General features: G+C 32.1%; 2 protein-coding genes across 5 annotated transcripts; both read right to left on the bottom strand.

The window, feature by feature from the left end:
- Positions 1 to 226: 226 nt before the first annotated feature.
- On the bottom strand, positions 227 to 3,579 carry LOC107421545 (ribonuclease 3-like protein 2). 2 transcript variants are annotated; one of them, XM_048480181.2, is made up of 4 exons: positions 3,139 to 3,579; positions 1,434 to 1,586; positions 749 to 1,134; positions 227 to 592 (listed from the first exon to the last, which is right to left on the bottom strand). In XM_048480181.2, the coding sequence occupies exons 1-4, from the start codon at positions 3,457 to 3,459 to the stop codon at positions 568 to 570; spliced, it is 885 nt and encodes a 294-aa protein (XP_048336138.2). In that variant the 5' UTR covers positions 3,460 to 3,579; the 3' UTR covers positions 227 to 567. The 2 variants fall into 2 exon arrangements, with proteins under 2 accessions (XP_048336138.2, XP_048336137.2); XM_048480180.2 differs by having other exon boundaries at positions 227 to 627; positions 3,139 to 3,578.
- A 12,578-nt stretch (positions 3,580 to 16,157) lies between these two features.
- LOC107421555 (ribonuclease 3-like protein 2) lies at positions 16,158 to 19,648 on the bottom strand. Of its 3 annotated transcripts, none has more exons than XM_060820206.1 (4): positions 19,211 to 19,648; positions 17,241 to 17,287; positions 16,573 to 16,925; positions 16,158 to 16,455 (listed from the first exon to the last, which is right to left on the bottom strand). In XM_060820206.1, exons 1-3 carry the CDS (start codon positions 19,529 to 19,531, stop codon positions 16,733 to 16,735), a joined length of 561 nt encoding a protein of 186 aa, XP_060676189.1. In that variant the 5' UTR covers positions 19,532 to 19,648; the 3' UTR covers positions 16,158 to 16,455; positions 16,573 to 16,732. The 3 variants fall into 3 exon arrangements, with proteins under 3 accessions (XP_060676189.1, XP_060676188.1, XP_048337269.1); XM_060820205.1 differs by having other exon boundaries at positions 17,241 to 17,387; positions 19,211 to 19,645; XM_048481312.2 differs by having other exon boundaries at positions 16,573 to 16,936; positions 17,241 to 17,387; positions 19,211 to 19,644.
- Positions 19,649 to 21,287: the final 1,639 nt, after the last annotated feature.

Below are 21,287 nucleotides of genomic sequence, written 5' to 3'. Positions count from 1 at the left end.
TGTTGTATTTTATATATATATATATATATATAGAGAGAGAGAGAGAGAGAGAGAGAGAGATGGAGGGAGGTGAGGAAATTTAAAGAATAAAAGAAAAAATTGCTATTCGATTATTATATTGGAGAAGGTGTAGCTGAAATAATATCAACCTGATAATAATATGGTTCAAGTGTATACATATTCATCTTATAATTATATATCAAAAATTCAATCTGGTCTCTCTAAAGTCTAAACATAACAGAATTAACATTTATTTTAAGAGTATCATGAGTATCACATCACAAAAGATGAATAATTGTAAACAACATTTATACAATTATATATCTAAACCATCTTGAGATCATTGACATATTAAATCTTGAAAAGTAAATCAATACTAATTAGTCTCCATAATTTTGTTCATGAGAGATAACAGAAAGACGAAATGAAATGAAGTTAGTACTCCATATTGCACTATAACATATCTTAATCAAGCCGGAACTCGATTCATGTATGGTGTGATCCGAATAAATCACCTTCAACCTCATCGATGACAATTATTGTTGCAATTTCAACAGCTTAATTAAGCTAGTCTAATCCTTCACCACGTTTCCTATAAATGCAAATAATATTGCCAATAAAATCAACCTGATGACACCCCCAAAAAAAAAAAAAAAAAAAGATAAAAAAAAAAAATTAGCCCGCTGACAATTACAATAATTTAAATAGACACAAATTAAACATCTTAAAAAAAAAAAAAAATTCATACCCGTAAATTGTTTTGGTCCATTTTTTCTTCTGATCATGAAGTCCATGATCATGGAGCTCTTCTTCATCTTCTCCTTCAGTCTCATAATCTCCATCACCATCATTAGCAGGCGTCTCCCACTTCGGACGTAGCTTAGACAAAGCTGCGCTAGCTGCATTAAACCTTGCATTCTTTTTTAGCTCAGAAGACTCGGAGACAAACAACTTTTCATCAATGTAAACACTAGCAATGCAGTGGTTTTTGTATCCATCTCTTTCACTTTCACACTCAATCTCTATTTGCTTGCCTTGTTTCTGGCACAGCTCGTATAGCTCAATTATTGGTTGTGGATGTTTTCCCAAGTCTTTGAGGGTAAGCATAGGCTTCAAAAGACTTTTTTCCAAGATCTACAAAATATTAAAAAAAAGAAAAGAAAAAAAGAATGGAAAACCAACACTTCCAACAAATATATATATATATATATATGAAATACCCAAAAAATAAAATAAAATCGACATAATTATATTTTTGAGAGAACTCAAAAAAGCAAATCATTACTTTATATAGTTTTGACTATTAAGTTTCTTGATAGACTTGTGCCTCAAAAAAGAAAAAAAAAGAAAGAAAAAAAGAAAAAAAGAAACTATCATCTAAAAAGACAAAGATATATAAAGTAGCGAAGAAACCTTAAAAAGAAATTACATACCGGACATAGCTTTTGCATATTAAAATCGAGGTCAACATAAATAGCAGCGGCAATAGACTCCACAATGTCAGCAAGAAATTTAGGACCTTTTGCTCCCCCATATACCAACCATTCCTCTTCTTCTTCACGCACTTCTTTTTCAAACTTATCCGCCTTATTTAAAAAAAAAAAAAAATTCTTTAACCTATAAATTTTTTTCAAAAGATATAAAATAAAATAAAGCCCCAACAAAAACCAAATAAATTAGCAAAGAGGAAAACAGTACAATATATATATAGTACCCATGCATCAATTTTTTTATTTTTTTTTGGGTGAAAATGCATAATTTTTCTTTTGAGAATGATATAAGAAAAAAAATACATTTTTTTTTTAGCAAATCCAAAACATTAACTAGTTCTTGCCTTATTAACTTGAGCTAAATTTCTTAGCAAAGCTCAGTTACTAAAAGCAACAAAAACGTTTTTGTTAATATGATTAAATAAAAACTATATGTAAATAGAAAAGACCTTGTATACGATCCCAGTCTAACATACATCTAATATTTGTGTTAATTATACTTTTGAACCCTCTAGTTTGCCTTCACTTTTAATTAAGTGCTTCAATTTTCTTATTTATTTCAATTTAGGTTTCCATATTCTTTTGTCTTGTTTTTTTTTTTTTTCTTCAGTTGAGATCTTTAAAAATTAGTTTTATTTGAATTTGTGCATTGTATATTTAACCTTATAATGGTAGAAAAATTTATCTAGTTTTAAATTTTTGAAGTTAATAAATTTTTTTGGATTTATAATTAAACATTCACATTGAACAAAATTTTCATTGTGTTTTGTCCATATTGAAATAAAAACTAAAACTAGGAATACTAATCCAAAAAATTGAAAATGGAGTCTAAATTGAAACTAAAATGAAAATGTAGGCAATCAATTAAAAAATTTGAAACTTGAGGCACTTAATTCAAACTGGGGGCAAATTAAAGCATCCAAAAATATTCTTAATCCTTAATATCTTTAATCTAGGGACACGTGGCAAAAATAAACAAAGGACAAAAGATTTATTTTTAATGATTTCTATGATTTCTGTAATTTCAAAATATTTTTTGAAATGAATAATTTTATAATTTTTAATACATCCAAATAAACTCATTTAAATTTAAAAATATAATCAAGTGAGGTTAACTTAATTGATAAGTCATAAACACTTGTGATGAAAAAGTAGTAAATTTGAGATTTTTAAAAATAAATTGCTAAAAATAATTTAAAAATTTTGACAAATTTAACAATATAGTTGGAAAAATATTATTAAATTATTAAAAAAATTAAAATTTCTGTACATTTACTAACATAGTTGGAAAAATATTATTTTTATTGGAAATAATAAGAAATATTTAAAAACCTATAATAAGTACTAAATCCTTTTTCTTAAAAACAAAAAAAAGTCCCACTTTTCCCAACTGTGCGTATAAGCATTTTAATTTGTTAACCAAAAAAGTTGTAATTTGTTTCCCACATGATTATGCAAATTATTTGGACAGTAATTAGACAATTAATAAGAGGCTCTGATTCCAAATGGTGAATAAATTAGCCAAAAAAAAAAAAAAAAAAAAAGAACTCTCAGCTTGAATGCTTTCTCTTCATAAAACAAAATAAACCAAGCTATATAATAAAAAAAAAAAAAAATTAAATGGCCACAAATTATAAACCACCCCAACCTGCTTAAGAGAGTTGCGGATATTAGTGCCTTGAACATGGTGGTAGAGACCCAGTCGGGCTGCGACACGAGCCAGTTTATGGTTGCTTACATTAGCAGAACGTAGGGACGTTAGCTGGCCGGGACTGAGATGAGATTTAGCCAAAAAGAAATGTTTGCTAACGGCGAGGCCGATGACGGCATCGCCCAAAAACTCGAGCCGTTGGTAAGAAGGAGAACCAGTAGTACCCATGGAGGGGTGAGTGAGAGCCTCCTCTAAATACTTCGTGTTCTTGAATTCGTAGCCTATAATCTTCTCCACACTCTTGATGTCGATCGCCATGAAAAATTAATTGGTTTGATTTGGTTGAGTTTAGAGTGTGACAGATAATTTTGTTGTGTTGCATATATTTTATCTGTTTATTTTGGAGTAGTTTGATCTATTGTGATGAGCGAATGCTTTTGCTTTTGGCAAGAAGGAATCTTAAAGTTGGCGTCAAAATACTTCCTCCAATCATAGCTCATATTAGTGCTAGATGTACGGTTGCTTTGCATTGCTTTTGGTGCTTTTTTACTACTTTCTTCATGAGTAAAGGAATAAGAAATTTTAGGGTATAATTTTACACTTACTTTAATAATCTACTTTGCTAAACTTTTTTTTTTTTGTCCTTTTTTTATTGGTTGACTAAAAAATATAACAGTAATTCTGTTCAAATTGACATAATATTATAGATATTTTATTATTATTATTATTATTTTTAGGATTCGTATTACATTTTGTACCTCTAAATTATGCATATATGATTTTCATTTAGTATCTGAAAATTTAAAAAATATCATGATATTGCATCTTGAACTATCATTTTTCTCTCTTTCTGGTATAATATATTGTTAATACCATCCAAAATTTGGATTGAAAAAGGTTACATGTGCAAGTTATATGCTTTGTTATTTTTTTAAATTGGAGAAAACTTAGAAACAAAAGAAAACAAAAACAAAAACAGTAAAATTGTCCATTTATTAAACCCTACAGATCGATCTATCATTTGTTTATATATGTTTTTTTATTTATTAAATCTTTCAATTTATTTATTTTCAGTTGTTTTATGTAGGGAATTGCTTTTTATTACAAGGCATGTGAATTTATTATGTGGCTTTTTTCCATACAAAATTCGGATGGTGTTAACAATATCCGTGCCAAAGTGAAAATAATAATAGGTTAAAGAGCCAAGTGAATTAAAAACAATGCACAGTTTGGGAATGCAAATTAAGTGCAATACTTAACCCTAATTACTGTTTTTTTTTTTTTTTTTTTTAATTTTAGAAATGGGCAGGTGATTTTAATTTTCATAAATTATACGCTTGACAAATATAGATTAAATTAATAACAAAATAATGAATATAATCTATTGTCTAATGTCTATATTAATTATTTATGTTACTCGTATATTGAAAGCCTGTATAATTTGAAATTAAGTGGATATTGTTTTTTGAATCATTTACAATAATATTTTTTTTTATTATGATATTTCAAATCTACAATCTCTTTTGAGCTAATCTCATTTGAAAATTGAGTGGATCTTTTAAATAATTTTTTGTTTTTGATAGAAAAATTAGACAGAAAAATAAAAGTTGAAAAAAAAAAAAACTCGTCCTTGGAATAGGTACTTTGGGAGACACTTCAATAAATTATTTACAATTAAAAATCTGGTTTTGAAAATGACTTCACAACAACTTAATAAAATAGTGTATCTGTTATGCTACGTGACAAACGCTTACACATTTAAAATTTTTAAGAATTATTGCATTAATATATGTGTAAAAAAGAATTCATGTAAAAATTGTATGTTTTTTGTTTTTTCATTATTTATTTTTTTTTCAAAAAAATCCAATCACTTAAATTAACATACAGACATATAGATAGAAGGAAAAATTCTTATTATGAAATTGTTTTATTTTATAATGAACACTAGTTAATAATCTCAAATTTATGATTGATTTTAAAGAAAAATTGAGGAGATTCCTCACCTATACATTTGTACATCATGCGTAATATATATTTGAGAATAGTAAATTTTAAAATTTTAACCATTTCTGTATCCTCTCTTATTATTCATAATACTTTACATCAGAAAAAAAATTCTCATATTATTTTTATTTGTTGTGGTGCCCTTTATGTAACACCTCGTCCCAAATCGCACCGGAATCCGTGCATGTTGACCGAGGTTGACCGTTGACCGAGCGGGTCAAAAGTTGACTTTTTGCTCCAGTTGGAATTTCGAGTTGACCAGGGTACTGTGGCTAAGTGCATGATGCCCCGAGTTCGTAGACTAATAGCACGTCAAAAACGGAGCTACGGTTTGAAAGTTATGGGCAAAACAATTTGAAGTGCAAACAGTCCAAAAGGTGCCGGGAGTTGACTTTTTCTTGTGGTGTAATTTTGTGTTGACTCTTGTATGGTTGCAAAGTACTCGTCGATACGAGTTCATAGACTAGCGGCACGCTTAAATCAGACGTTTGGTTAAAAAGTTATGGACGTTTGAAATTCGCCGGATACCATATTATTTTAATATATCTGGCTTAAGTGCACAGTGATGCCACGTGTCAGCTTCTGATTGGTCCACATGGCATAAACAGTATCACACCGGGGTTTTTATTTGATAAAATTCTCAGGGAAGAGAGAGAAAGAGAGAGAGGAGAGAGAAAGAGAGAGAGAGTCCGACCGGACGTTCGAAGATCGGCGGCAAAACCTCAAATTTTCACGGCGATCGGCCGCCGGACGCGCCCGGATCAGACTTTTGAAGATCGGCGGCGAGTTTTTCCCTCCACCGCCGGCCACCGCCGATCGACCCACTTCCGGCCATTTTCCGGCCACACGCGCCTGACACCCATCATCCTCTCCTCAAGTCCGGCCGACCCACCAAATTTCACTGTCATCAGACCACCGACGCGCCGGGATCGGAGCGTTTTTCGGCGAGGGGTCGGAAATATTCAAACCGTGATTTCTCCGCCGTCCAGCCTCCGTTTGCCTCACCGCCGGTCCCGTTGGATTGCTCTCTCCACGATCTTCAATTCTACAAAAAATCACAGCCAACGGCCACCGCACGCGCCGCCGCCGGCGACGGTTGCCGGTGACCGCGGCGACTCGCCGGAAAGTACTGTTCTGGCGAGTACCCAGTTTCCCGGCCGGCTCCAGTCCACTATGTTCGACCTCCTGAACCCGAATCCGGCATCCGTTTCCGCCAATTCGCGACGGTTTGGGAGAATTGCGGAGCCAAAACCCGAAAAGCTTTCCGGCGAAATTCCGACCTCGTCGGGTATGATCATCGGAAATTAAGACCGAATCTGTGATCACCATCACTCGAGCTTCGATTCGGTATATAATTCGTAAATTTTAGATATCGTTTGGTGTTCGCTCCCTGGGTACCCAGTTGGGAATTACCCGAATAAAATATTAATATTTGTGGTTTGGTGTACTGTGGATGTTTAGGTGCACGTGCGAGTAGCGGAGTCGATCCTACGGAGGATCTTGATTGAGATACGTACTTAAGGTGAGTGAGCCACCTTCAAATTAATTTTGGGAATTTAATTGGTGAATATTATGTGTGATTTAAATATTTGGAATTTAATTTCTATGTGCCAAATATTTATTTGATTTATTGTGGATTTATTGGTGAATTTATTGGATTTAAGAAAATGTGCATTTTACAAATTTATGCCATGTGAAATTATTTTATGGGTTTGAGGATTTTGAAATTCTTGTGGTTTTAATATTAAATTGGGCATGATTTGATTTTCAAATATTTCAAAGAAAATATTTGGTTATGTTGGTGATTTCAATTTTTATAAAATATGCCCATGGAATATTATGAGATTTGATTATTATATTTCGAGAATTATTTATGCTATGGGGAAAATGTGGATATTTGAATTGATGGATTTGGGAATTGGTGGATTTGAAAATCATGGAATTTATGGTATTGATTGTAACACCCCGTCCTGAACCATGTCGGAATTTTTACACGTTGATCGAGGTTGACCGTTGACCGTTGACCAAGGGGTCAAAAGTTGACTTTTTGACCCGGTTGGAATTCTAGGTTGACTGAGGTACCGTTACGAAGTACACGTTGGCACGAGTTCGTAGACTGGTAGCACGTTGAAAACGGAGCTATGGTTTGAAAGTTATGAGCAAAACAAGTTGAGGTCCAAACTGTCCAAGGGGTGCCGGAGTTGACTTTTTATTCATGCAAGGTTGAGTGTTGACTCATGCATGGTTGTGAAGTGCTCATCGATACGAGTCCGTAGACTAGCGGCACGTCCGATTTGGACATGTGGTTTGAAAGTTATGGACCTATAGAGTTTTTCAAATACTGTATTATTTTAATATTATTTTTTTAAAACGCGTAACGATGTGCCACGTGTGACTTAATGAAGGTGACCATGTGTCACCATGGTGAAATGCCACATGTCAACCATGTTTAAAATCAAATTATTTTTATTTTCTTTTCTTTTTCTTTTTCTTTTTCTTTTTTCCCCACGTGGGAAAACTCTTTCTTTTTTTCTTTTTTCTTTTTTTTTTTCTTTCCCTTTCCTTTCCTTCTTCCCCGAGCCATCAAAAAACCAGAGGCAAAACACGCACAGCTTTTTTTCTCTCTCTTTCTCTCTCCTTTGACTCTCTTACCCTCTCTGTTTGACCACCGTCTGGCCGGATTGCAGTCGCCGGAACGCCACACACGCCGACCACCGGTGTAGCCCGTCCCGCCGCGACCTCAGCCACCAAATTTCCCGACCAGCCACCGCCGGACGCGCCCAGATCGGGCCGGCGAAGTCGCGGCGGCGAGGTGAAATTTTTCAGGCGATTCTCGCCGTTTCCGACCAATCCAGCCCATCCCATACCCCTATCCCACTATTTTCGACCCCTCTGAGTCCATTTCCGGGGTTAGATTGCCCAAAATCCCCACCGTTTGAAAGATCCCTCAAGTTGAAAACCGGCCGAATCTTCCCGACCAAATTCCGGCCACCTCCGGCGGAACTGAGGTCGATGGAGACCGGATTGGTAATCCTCGTTCCACGAGCTTCGATTCGGTATATCATTCGCCTATTTTGGTTAAAGTTTGTGTTTGACCCCCCGGGTACCGGGTATTATTTATCCCGATTAAAATATTAATTTATTTGACTGTCTGTGAATTTTGTTTTAGGAGCACCGGTGAGTCGTGGAATTGATCCCATGGTGGATCATAGTTTAATTGTGTGCTCCAGGTGAGTGACCCACCTTTAAAAATATTTTTGGGGTAATTAATTGTATTTATGTGGTATTAATTTGATATCTGTAATTGGTGCTCATGTGGCGTGTTTTAAATACAATCGGGAAAAATATTATTTTATATATAATTACCATTGGTGCTAAATGAAATTTTGGGGTTATTAAGAAATTCTCGATTATTATTTTATTGTGATTAAATGGTATTTATTACACATGAGTAAGTATTTTCAGTAATTGATTGTGCCTGGATTTTATATCATTTTTGGGCAATTAATTATGTTTAACTGGTATTTAAATTATGCTCATGTGGTGTGATTTAATTATGGCTTTATTGTGGTTTAATTTATTTATTATGCATGAGCAAAGTATGTTTCGGTATTAATTGTACGTGGTTTTAAGTAATATTTTTCGGGCATAATTGGGTTAAATATTTTATGAAAATATTTGTTTAAATTTTATAAATTATGCCCACGGTATTTTTATGGTTGCATCTCGTACTTCGAGAAAATTGTGGTTTGTTGGTTATCAATGTTTCGTACTGGTTTGGTTAAATAAAAATATGTGGGATGGTAAGTGTGAGAATTTAATCTATTTCCCATGGTAGTTTTTGGAAAAATGGTACGGTTGGTTATTAATGTTTATTTTTAGACGCACTCATACAGTATTGGTGTTCTGGTGTATGGTGTATGGACACGTGGTAGCGCGCGGTTATTATGTGGTTTAGCGCGTGATTATTACTTCACCCGTGAGTTGCCATTGGACCGTGGGCAGACAAGTTTGTTGTTGCGCACAGCCGCCCCCCTCCTTGGCCGGGTTGATGGTTTAGCAGTCGGTACTGTCGGGACGCCGAAGTGCCGTTGCAGGTTTCTCTCTATAACCCCCCCGCCAGTCGGTGCTCGGGACGCTGGGTATCGGAGGGCATCACCGGTATATGGTGTGGTGCGTCGGGTAAATTGCAAATAATGTTTTAAACCCCAAAGGTGTTCTAAAATTGTTTATTATAATTTATTGCAGTTTATTTATATTTGGGGTATTTATTTATTTAATTGTTGTTTATTAAATTATTTGGTCCCTTGGTTTTCGGGAAGTACGAATATCGGGTTTTGTGAAAATGTTTTAAAAAGGGGAACATTTCAAACGGAGTGAATAGTGAGGGTTTTGAGAGAAATTATTACTTCAAATATTTATTTATTTATTTATTTAATTGTTCGGTATTGCTTAATTAAATTTCTTTATTTTTATATTATTATTATTAAAGGTGTTCAGTAGTTAGGGTCACTCACTGAGATGATTAGCATCTCACACTCTTAAATTCCGTTCTCCTAGGTCCAGGTTGGAGACGTTGATTGTCCAGGGCGAGCCCAACGTCTCAGTTCGTTGCCGAAGGTTCAAGAAGTTTTTCTTCCCTTTTTCCTCCCTGTCTTGTATTGCTTCTTTATCTGTCATTTTATAAATTCCACATTTATTTGTATAATGCTCTGTATACTGTATTGGACGTGTAGTTTGTATTTATGCACTGGGTTGCTGCTGTTGTTATTTGAAGTGCTGAAATTTGTGGAATCAATTTGTAGTATTGTGGGAGGAATAAGGGGATGTTTTTAGAAGTGTGTTTTCAGTGCAGGTAATTTTTGGTTAGTCCTACCCTTAGGGGAGGTGCTGCCGGATTTTCCGTTGGAAGGTTCGGTGGTATTTCTCTGGGATCAGGGCTTGTCTAGGGTTCCGGGGAAGGAATTCTGGACGGGTCCTGACAGTTGGTATCAGAGCTCTAGGTTCTAGTATTCCTAAGGGACTGTGCATTGTTGTGCATCCCATCCGTGTCTAATCTCTCGTTTTACCCACGTGAAAGCGTTCTTGAATAACTCTCGTATTCCTAAGGGACTTTCCGTTTGTCTCGATGCAAATTCGTTGCCCGAGTTTGAGTAACTCTAATCTTCGAGGGTGTGTATCGGCTATCAACGGTTTAGCAAGGTCATCACCCATAATCGATACTTGTTGTCGAGTGTGGATGTGTGTCGATCGATTTCAAGGCGTCAAAATATTTTTCCGATCGATTATCAAAATTAAATACTTTTCAAAGTGGTATTTGAAATTAAAGGTGTTTTATTCAAGTATTTTTGGTTTGTGTTCGTACATGTATTTGCATGTTATATCGTTTGATATTATACTACACCATATGGATGCGGCGAACCAATGTGGTCCATGTAGAGCTAGCCCCATGATTATGTTGCCTACGAGTCCAGGGGATTGGACGGCCGATATAGGCAACCATCCTGGTTTGTATTGGTAGCAGAGTGTCGACGACAGTTGGAATCATGGATCACGTAGCATGTAGAAGGTATCGTACGTACCTCCATTACAAGCGTGCATATTTGTTTTATGTTATGGTTTTTCCAAGACCGACTTCAGCGACGTAAGAAATTTCGAGGATGAAACTTTTGTAAAGGGGGAAGGTTGTAACACCCCGTCCCGAACCATGTTGGAATTTTTGCATGTTGACCGAGGTTGATCGTTGACCGTTGACCAAGGGGTTAAAAGTTGACTTTTTGACCCGGTTGGAATTCTAGGTTGACTGAGGTACCGTTAGGAAGTACAAGTTGGCACGAGTTCGTAGACTGGTAGCACGTTGAAAACGGAGCTACGATTTGAAAGTTATGAGCAAAACAAATTGAGGTCCAAACTGTCCAAGGGGTGCTGGAGTTGACTTTTTATTCATGCAAGGTTGAGCGTTGACTCATGCATGGTTGTGAAGTGCTCGTCGATACGAGTCCGTAGACTAGCGGCACGTCCGATTTGGACATGTGGTTTGAAAGTTATGGACCTGTAGAGTTTTTCAAATATCGTATTATTTTAATATTATTTTTTTAAAACGCGTAACGATGTGCCACGTGTGACTTAATGAAGGTGACCATGTGTCACCATGGTGAAATGCCACATGTCAACCATGTTTAAAATCAAATTATTTTTATTATTATTTTAAATAATAATATTATTATTTAATTATTTTTATATATTTTATTTTTAAAGGTGTTCAGTAGTTAGGGTCACTCACTGAGATAATTAGCATCTCACACTCTTAAATTCCGTTCCCCTAGGTTCAGGTTGGAGACGTTGATTGTCCGGGGCGAGCCCAACGTCTCAGTTCATTGCCGAAGGTTCAAGAAGTTTTTCTTCCTTTTTTCCTCCCTGTCTTGTATTGCTTCTTTATCTGTCATTTTATAAATTCCACATTTATTTGTATAATGCTCTGTATACTGTATTGGACGTGTAGTTTGTATTTATGCACTGGGTTGCTGCTGTTGTTATTTGAAGTGCTGAAATTTGTGGAATCAATTTGTAGTATTGTGGGAGGAATAATGGGATGTTTTTAGAAGTGTGTTTTCAGTGCAGGTAATTTTTGGTTAGTCCTACCCTTAGGGGAGGTGCTGCCGGATTTTCCGTTGGAAGGTTCGGTGGTATTTCCCTGGGATCAGGGCTTGTCTAGGGTTCCGGGGAAGGAATTCTGGACGGGTCCTGACATTGATTATAAAGAAATTGTGGAGAATTTCCGGGTTCAAGCGGATGGACTATACCCATGATTATGCAAAATGTGAAATTTGTTATATAATTTAAATTTGTGAATTTTATGATTTTTAGATGCACCGTGCATGTACTGGTGTTCTGATTATATGTGATATGGATATTGTGCACACGGATATGATTAGCGCGTAGGTGGGTGTGAGTAGCGCGCAGGTGATATTATGAGGGTGTCCTGTGGTTGCCATTGGATGAGGGTGGCCACCCCTCCATGGCCGCGACACCATGTTAGCAGCGGCGCAGTGGGACGCCACGCGACCGTATGCCGGTTTCTTTCTATAACCTCCTGTCTGGCGGTACCATGGGACGTTGGGTACTGTTGGCATCACTGGTATATAGTGGGTGCATCAAATGATTTTCAGAACTGTGTTTTAAAAATAAAATGTTTTGAAACTGTATTAGAATTAAAAATATAATTATTACCGTTTCTGGTATTTATTTGATGTCTTGATTTTCGGGGAATACGAACAAAGGGTTTTGTGAAAAGGTTTTAAAAGGGGAACTTTTCCAACTAAGAGAATTGTAAGGGTTTTGAGAGAAATTATTATTTTCCAATTAATTATTATTTATATACTTATTATCGTGGTATTATATTATATAATAGATAGGGTCGCTCACTGAGATGATTAGCATCTCACACTCTTAAATTCCGTTCCTCTAGGTACCAGGTTGTCGGTGTTTATTCGGAGCGGACTTGATCTTCCTCGCTGTTTAGTTCGTGAAGTACCCTGTTCTTCTTTTATTGCAGTTGTAATGTTTCTTTCACTATTGCTGTATTCTATACTTTGTAGTACTTCATAAAGCTCTGTATACTGTATGGGACGCTTATGTATTTAAATTGCACTGGATTACTGTATTTATATTGAAGTGCTGAAATTTGTGGAACCAACTTGTAGTACTGTGGGAGGAATAAGGGGACAAGTATAGAAGTGCGTTTTCAGTGTAGGAAATTTTGTGGTAAGTCCATCCCTTAGGGGAGGTTCTGCCGGATTTTCCACAGGAGGGTTCGGTAGGGTTTCCCTGGGATCAGGGCTTGTCTAGGGTTCCGGTGGGGAACTTTGGACGGGTCCTGACACTTTAAGCTATATCAAAGTTGCATCTTAATCGCTCAGAATAAGTTTAAAAAAAGTAAAATAGCATGCGTGTCCCATTTGCGCTTTCCATTAGAGAACGATCAAAAATTTGAAATAGTCTTTACAGTGCAACAAACAAACATTTGGATCTAAAAGAGTTTCGTGCTCACAGAAAAGTTTAGAAACCAAGATACAAAATACTTTTAAGTGGCAGTTCATATCAATTACCTTTAAATTAATAATTAAATTTGAATTTACACCAATATTGATCTTTGAATCCCATAAAAAAATCAATTTTTTTTTTTTTTCTAGAGACTCTTGTGTTGACAAATTATGGAATATGCTTCTAACTGAAAAAAAAAAAACCAACTATGACCAAAGATTAAATTACATTATATAAAAACTTTGTTATAAAATGGATTAATGGATCGAAGTTAGATTACAAGTATGGTTCAAATATGAATATTTATAATTTTAAAAATATGAAAATCCCCGTTGCCTAGGCATTCGAATCCAGATATACACATCCCATTTACCATTTGGAATAAAAAGTAGTGGAGCTTGCTTTTGTCGTCGGCGATGTCGATTCGGAATTTGCAGGCGTGGCATTCGGAGAGAGTGGGCAAGTCCCTGGTTTTCTCGCGTGGAGGCGAGGAAGAAGAAGAAGATGGTGGTGGGGGTTTGGATTCGTTGGGGATTTTTGGGTTTTGGGTAGGGGTGCACAAAATCCAATCCAATCCGCCCAATCCAATCCATTTTTAACGGTTTGGATTGGATTTTTATATCAATTAGATTGGATGGGGTTCAAAATATTATAAATTGTATGGATTGGATTGGTTATGGATTGGAAATATAAATCCAATCCAATTCAATCCAAATAATATATTATATAACTAAAAAATTATATATTTTTTATTTTTTTCATTTTTATATATTAATTTTATAATATTTTTTTCATTTTTATATATTAGTTTTTAAATTTTTTTTTTCCATTTTTATATATTGATTTTTAATATATATATATATATATATATTTTCTTTTACATTCCCATATCTCAAATTCCAAATCAAATTATAAGTTGTAACCCTAAACTAAACATTTACCTTTGTTGCCACCCACCACCAGTCCATCACCATCACGATAATATATATATATTTTTTACATCCCCATCATATATATATAATATATATCTACATATATTGTATCCAATTGTTACTTATATATATATATATAAATGTTTAAATATAATTTATTACTAATTTTATTGTTTTGATCTTTGTAGAGCTTACAAAATCAATTAAAATTAGTGAACTGTCAACGTTGATTGACTTATAATTTACCAAAGTTTTAAAGTTAAAAAAAAAAAGGAATTATGCATTGATTCTTGAGTGAATGAATTTTGACGAATGTATTATTTTACATTATTTGTTCTAACAATTTTAGTTTGATTTTATAGGAGTGAGATGATGACATTAATGTTTGCTATTTAATAAGTGCATGATGTGTGTCATTTGCTACATTTTTTTCTTTATTTTCCATTATAGACTATGTTGTATTATTCTCATTATATTTTATGTTTGGATAATTATAATTTATTATTTATATTTTATATTTGGAAAATTTTTTATTTGTATTATATATTTATAAATTAGTAAGTTTCAAACCGATCAACCAATCCAAACCAAACAGATCATAAATGGTTTGGTTTGGTTTGGATTTAATACTTCAATGATTTGGTTTGGATTGTAAATTAGAAAAACCGATATATATGGATTGAGTTGTATTTCGGTCCAAAACATAACCAACCCAATCCATGTCCATCCCTAGTTTTGGGTTTCGTCGTCGTGTTGTTGATCGGGCTTCATTGAGCTCAGAAAAGGGCTTCCTCGAGAAGATCAAGAGGAATATTGGCCGGGGATGGTTTGTTGTTCACATAAACATGTTTTTGGGATTTGGAATTTTCTCAGAAAAAATTAGTCTTTAAGGTTTTGACTTTTAACGTATGTGTTTTACCCTTTGTTTTATCTGCCTTCCACTTTAATAAAATTTTGTTTTTTGTTTTTTTGTTTTTTGTTTTTTTTGGGGTCAAATGACTAATAAATTCAGTAAGAGGGTTCGTATTGAAAATATATGGATAATTGTATAAGAACTTGTTGATTTTTCGAAAAGAAACGTAAATAAGAAAAAAAAAAAAAAGGGTTTGGTTGGTTCTTGTAATTTGGTTATTTCAAATATTTGTTTGGTTGAAGTTTATAGATTTTGGATAGTTTCTAACCTTTTGCATTTTTATCCTTGTAGTATCCCAATTAACACCGATATGGGTGCAGCACAAATCAAGAATTTTGTTCCCTACAGCCATAAAAGCTATTACTTCCGAGTTCCAAAAACCTTCTAAGAATATATCTATATATGGTTTAAATTTTGATGTTGGTGAAAATTCCAATTAGAAACATAATTTTCATTTCCTATTAAACGCTTTCTCTATTGCTCTTGAAACACTTAAAAAGTCATGTATAAAGATTTTAGACTAATTAAGCAATTTACGACTACTAGTGCTTAGTTTTTTGTGGTTGTTTTAAACATTTTTGAAAGCAAATAAATACTACGGACTTTATACTATATATATATATATGATCCAAAATACTTTGAAGAATGTATAAACAATTTTAGAATATGGTATAAGAAGTGTTATATCTAGATTACATAAATCATATATGGTTAACAAATTTCAAAGATGATGATCATTATAATAATAACAACAACAACAAGCGACTCCAACAATAATTTTTTTAATAAAAAAAAGAGAAAAAAAAGAAAACTCCAAATAATATGCCTATTAAATTAACTATTTGACTATATTGGCCTAGTGGTGAAAATCCCCTTCCCTATTGTATTATATATATATATATATATATTAGATGTGAAGAAATTTTTAAAGAATAAAAGAAAAAATTGCTATTCGATTATTATATTGGAGAATATGTAGCTTAAATTATATCAACTTGATAATAATATGACTCAGTTGTATACATATTCATCTTATAATTATATATCAAAAATTCAATCTGGTCTCTCTAAAGTCTAAACATTTATTTTTGAAGTATCATCAGTATCGCATCACACAAGATGAATAATTGTAAACAACATTTATAATCTTATATATCTAAACCATCTTGAGATTCACATATTAAACCTTGAAAAGTAAATCAATACTAATTAGTACAAAATTAAATGAAGTTAGTACCCCATATTGCACTATAGCATATCTTAATCAAGCTGGAACTCGATTAATATATGGTGTGACCCGAATAAATCACCTTCAACCTCATCGATGACAATTATTGTTGCAATTTCAACAGCTTAATTAAGCTAGTCTAATCCTTCATCACGTTTCCTATAAATGCAACTAATATTGCCAATATAATCAACCTGATGACACCAAAAAAAAAAAAATAATAAATAAATAAATAAATTAGCCCGATGACAATTACAATAATTTAAATATACACAAATTAAACATCTTAAAATAAAAAAAAAAAATCTTACCTGTAAATTGTTTTGGTCCATTTCTTCTTCTGATCATGGAGCTCTTCTTCATCTTCTCCTTCAGTCTCATAATCTCCACCACCATCATTAACAGGCGTCTCCCGCTTCGGACGTAGCACAGACAAAGCTGCGTCAGCTGCATAAATCCTTGCATTCTTTTTTAGCTTAGAAGACTTGGAGGCAATGAACTCTTCATCAATGTAAACACTAGCATTGAAGTGGTTTTGTATCCATCTCTTTCACATTTAATCTCTATTTGCTTGCCTTTTTTCTGGCACAGCTCGTATAGCTCCTTTATTGGTTGTGGATGATTTTCCAAGTATCCAAGTGTAATTATAGGCTTCAAAAGACGTCTTTCCAAGATCTACAAAATATTAACAAAAAAAAAAAAAAAACAAAAAACAAAAAAAGGAATGGAAAACAAACACTTCCAAAATATATATATATACATGAAATACTTAAAAAATAAAATAAAATAAAATTGACATAATTAATTATATTTTTGAGAGAACTCAAAAAAGCAAATCATTACTTTTATATGGTTTTTACTATTAAGTTTCTTGATAAGCTTGTGCCTCGAAGAAAAAGGAAAAAAGAAAAAAAAAAGAAACTATCATCTAAAACGACAAACATATAGAAAGTAGAGGAGAAACCTTAAAAATACATACCGGATATAGCTTTTGCATATCAAAATTGAGGTCAACATAAATAGCAGCTGCAATAGACTCCACAATATCAGCAAGAAATTTAGGACCTTTTTCTCTCCCATATACCAACCATTTTTCTTCACGCATTTCTTTTTCAAACTTCTCAGCCTTATTTAAACAAAAGAAAAATTAAATTCCTTAACCTATAAAATTTTTTAGAAAGATATAAAATAAAATAAAACCCCAGCAAAATTCAAATAAATTAGCAAAGAGGAAAGCAGTACAATATATATAGTACCTATGCGTCATTTTTTTATTGGGTGAAAATGCATCTTTTTTTTTATTTTTTATTTTTTTTTTGAGAATGATATAAAAAAAATACATTTTTTTTTTCCAGCAAATCCAAAACATTAATTAGTTCATGCCATATTAACTTGAGCTAAATTTCTTAGCAAAGCTCGGTTACTAAAAGCAACAAAAAATTTTTTGTTAATAAAATTAAATAAAAACTATCGGCATGTTTGAATAAAGGTAAAGTTAGTGAGAATCTAATTTCTTTAAAAAGTAAGGATTTTTTTTTGTTTGAATGTTTATTGTAATATGTAAAAGTGTGGTACAGGGAATTAGATTCCCATTAATGTAGAAAATATATGAAAAAATTGTTCCCATCTATATAGGTGTCATTTTAAGAATCTTCAAAAAAATAGTTTTGAATTTTTTAAAATACATATTTACCCTTAATTTATTATATAATATTAAATTTAATTAATTGTAGATCCCAACTTTCTTATTACTCATAAAACAGACCAGGATAAAAATTAATTCTCAACAAACTAAATCATGGGAAACGAAATCTCATGAATTAATTTCCCTCTCAATTTTGATACTTCCCAAATGAAACCTATATGTAAATAGAAAAGACCTTGTATACTACCCCATATCTAACATATATTTAATATTTGGGTTAATTATTTTTTTGGACTCCAGTTTGCCTTCACTTTTAATTGAGTGGTTCATTTTTCTTATTAGTTTCAATTTGGTTTCCATTTTCCCTTTTTTTTTTTTTCCAGATGAGATCTTTAATTTTCGTTTTATTTCAATTTGAGCATTGTATATTTAATCTTATTATGGTAGAAAATTTTGTTTAGTTTTTAATATTTTAAGTTAATAAAATTTTTGGATTTATAATAAGACATTTATATTGAACAAAATTTTCATTTGTTTTTGTCCACATTGAAATAAAAACTAAAACTAGGAGTTTTAATCGAAAAAATTTAAAATGGAGCCTAAAATAAAACTAAAACGAAAATGGAGGTAATCAATTAAAAAAATTGAAACTTAATGCATTTAATTGAATTTGGGGACGAATTAAAGTGTCCAAAAGTATTGTTAATCCTTAATATTTTTAATCTAGGACACATGGCAAAAATTAATAACCGCAAAAGATTTATTTTTAATCATTTCTATAATTTTAAAATATATTTTTTGAAACCAATAATTTTATAATTTTTAAAAATAATTTTATATTGTCAAAAGTAATTTAAAAATTTTGACAATTCAATAGTATAGTTGGAAAAATATTATTAAATTATTAAAATAATTTAAAATTTCTATACATTTACTAATATGGTTGGAAAAATAATATATTAGTTTTATTGGAAATTAATAACAAATATTTAAAAAGTACTAAATCCTTTTTCTTAAGGAAAAAAAAAAAAAAGAAAAAAGTCCCACTGTTCCCAACCGTGCATATGAACATTTTAATTTGTTAACCAAAAAATTTGTAATTTGTTTCCCACATGATTATGCAAATTATTAGATAGAAATTAGACAAGGAAAGGCTCTAAGTCCAGATGGTAACAAATTAGCCAAAAAACCAAAGACACTCTCAGCTTGAATACTTTCTGTCCATAAAACAAAATAAACCAAACTATATAAAAATAATAATAATAATGAAAATTAAATGGCCACAAATTATAAACCACCCTAACCTGCTCAAGAGAGTCGCTAATATTAGTGCCTTGAACATGGTGGTAGAGACCGAGATGGGCTGCCACACGAGCCAGTTTATCGTTGTTAACATTAGCAGAACGTAGGCGCGTTAGGTCGTTGGGACTGAGATCATAATGTTCATCCCAAAAGAAATGTTTGCTAATGGCAAGGCCGATGACGGCGTCGCCCAAGAACTCGAGCCGTTCGTAAGAAGGAGAACCAGTATTGCCCGGGGGGTGAGTGAGGGCCTCCTCTAATAACTTCTTGTTCTTGAATTTGTAATCTATAATCTCCTCCACCTTCTTGATGTCGATCGCCATGAGAAATTAATTGGTTGGGTTTGGTTCAGTTTAGTGGAGTATTATTTGTTTATTTTGAAGGAGTTTGAACGTTGGTAATGAACTTTGGTAATGCTTTTTGCTTTTGCCAAGAGGGAATCTAATAAATTTGGCGTCAAAATTACTTCCTCCAATCATGACTCATATTTGTGCTATTGCTTTGTATTGCTTTTTTACCACTTTATTCGTGAGTCCAAGAATTAGAATTTTTAGGACGCATGGAATCATGAACTTACTGTGATAATCTACTTTATTAAACTTTTTTTTTTTGGTCCTTTCTTTTTTTGATTTAGAAAAAAAATTAGTTCTGCTCAAACTGACATAATATTTTATATATATATATATATATATATTTTTTTTTTGGGATTCATATTACATTTTGTACCTCTAAATTATACATACATACATATATATATATATATATATATATATATTTTTTTTTTTTCATTTAAGCAAATATATATAATTTTTCTCTCCTTTTTGGTATAATATATTGTTAATACGATCCAAAATTTGGATTGAAAAAAGTCACATGTACAAGTTATATGCTTTGTTATGAAAGATATTTTGGAAAAATAACATTTTTTTTAATAGAAAAAAAAAACTTAGAAACAAAAGAAGACAAAAACAAAAACAGTAAAATTGTCCATTTATTAAAACCCTCCAGATCGATCTATCATTTGTTTATATATGTTTTTTTTTTTAATTAAATCTTTCAATTTCTGCATTTTTAGTTGTTTTATGTACGGAAACGCTTTTTATCAAAAGGCATGTAAATTTTATCATATGGCTTTTTTCCATACGAAATTTGGATCGTGCCAACAATATCTGTGCCAAAGTGAAAATAATAATACGTTAAAGAGCCAAGTGAATTAAAAGCAATGCATAGTTTAGGAATGCAAATTATGTGTAATACTTAACCCTAGTTATTGTTTTTCTTTTTATTTATTTATTTTTCTTTTTGTTTGTATTTTAGAAATGGCTAGGTGATTTTAATGTATGTAAATTATATGCTTGACAAATATAAATTAAATTCATAACAGAATAATGAATATAATCTATTGTTTAATATTTATATTAATTACTTATGTTACTCGTTTATTGAAAGCGTGTACAACCTAAAATTAAATGGATTTTTTTTTTTGAATCGTTTACAGTATTTTTCTTTTAATCCAATATTTTAAATCCACGATCTTTTAACTGGTGTGGATATAAGTGACACATTAACTGAGCTAATCTCATTTTAGAATTGAATGGATCTTTTAAGCAATTTTTTTTTAATGGAAAAAATAAAAATTAAAAAGAAAACTCATCCTTGGAATAGGTACTTTGGGAGATACTTCAATGATTTTTTATAATTAAAAATCTAGTTCTGAAAATGACTTCACAACAACTTAATAAAATAGTATATCTGTTATGCTACGTGACAAATGCTCACACATTTAAAAATTTTAAGAGTTATTGCATTAATATATGTGTAAAAAACAATTCATGTATATCTTTCTTTCATTAAAAAGGAAAAAAATTACATGTTTTTTGTTCTTTCATTATTTAATGTTTTTTTTTCTCCAAAAAATCCAATCACTTAAATTAACATATAGACATATAAATATTAATAGAAGGAAAAATTCTTATTATGAAATTGTTTTATTTTATTATGTTTGAATTTTAAGAAAAATTGAGGAGATTCCTCACCTATACATATGTACATCATGTGTAATATATATTTGACAATAGT

This window comes from Ziziphus jujuba, chromosome 9, assembly GCF_031755915.1.
Source record: "Ziziphus jujuba cultivar Dongzao chromosome 9, ASM3175591v1".
NCBI lineage: Eukaryota > Viridiplantae > Streptophyta > Magnoliopsida > Rosales > Rhamnaceae > Ziziphus > Ziziphus jujuba.
The sequence above is the reverse complement of the archived record's forward strand: the minus strand, read 5'-3'. Positions and strand labels throughout refer to the sequence as shown.

Coding starts and splice junctions, on each gene's coding strand:
- LOC107421545 (XM_048480180.2), bottom strand. CDS start 3,459: ATGGCGATCGACATCAAGAGTGTGGAGAAGATTATAGGCTACGAATTC. Junction 1,587..3,138: donor TCCGCAACTCTCTTAAGCAG/GTTGGGGTGGTT, acceptor TTTTTAAATAAG/GCGGATAAGTTTGAAAAAGA. Junction 1,135..1,433: donor ATATGCAAAAGCTATGTCCG/GTATGTAATTTC, acceptor AATATTTTGTAG/ATCTTGGAAAAAAGTCTTTT.
- LOC107421555 (XM_048481312.2), bottom strand. CDS start 19,531: ATGGCGATCGACATCAAGAAGGTGGAGGAGATTATAGATTACAAATTC. Junction 17,388..19,210: donor TTAGCGACTCTCTTGAGCAG/GTTAGGGTGGTT, acceptor TGTTTAAATAAG/GCTGAGAAGTTTGAAAAAGA. Junction 16,937..17,240: donor ATATGCAAAAGCTATATCCG/GTATGTATTTTT, acceptor AATATTTTGTAG/ATCTTGGAAAGACGTCTTTT.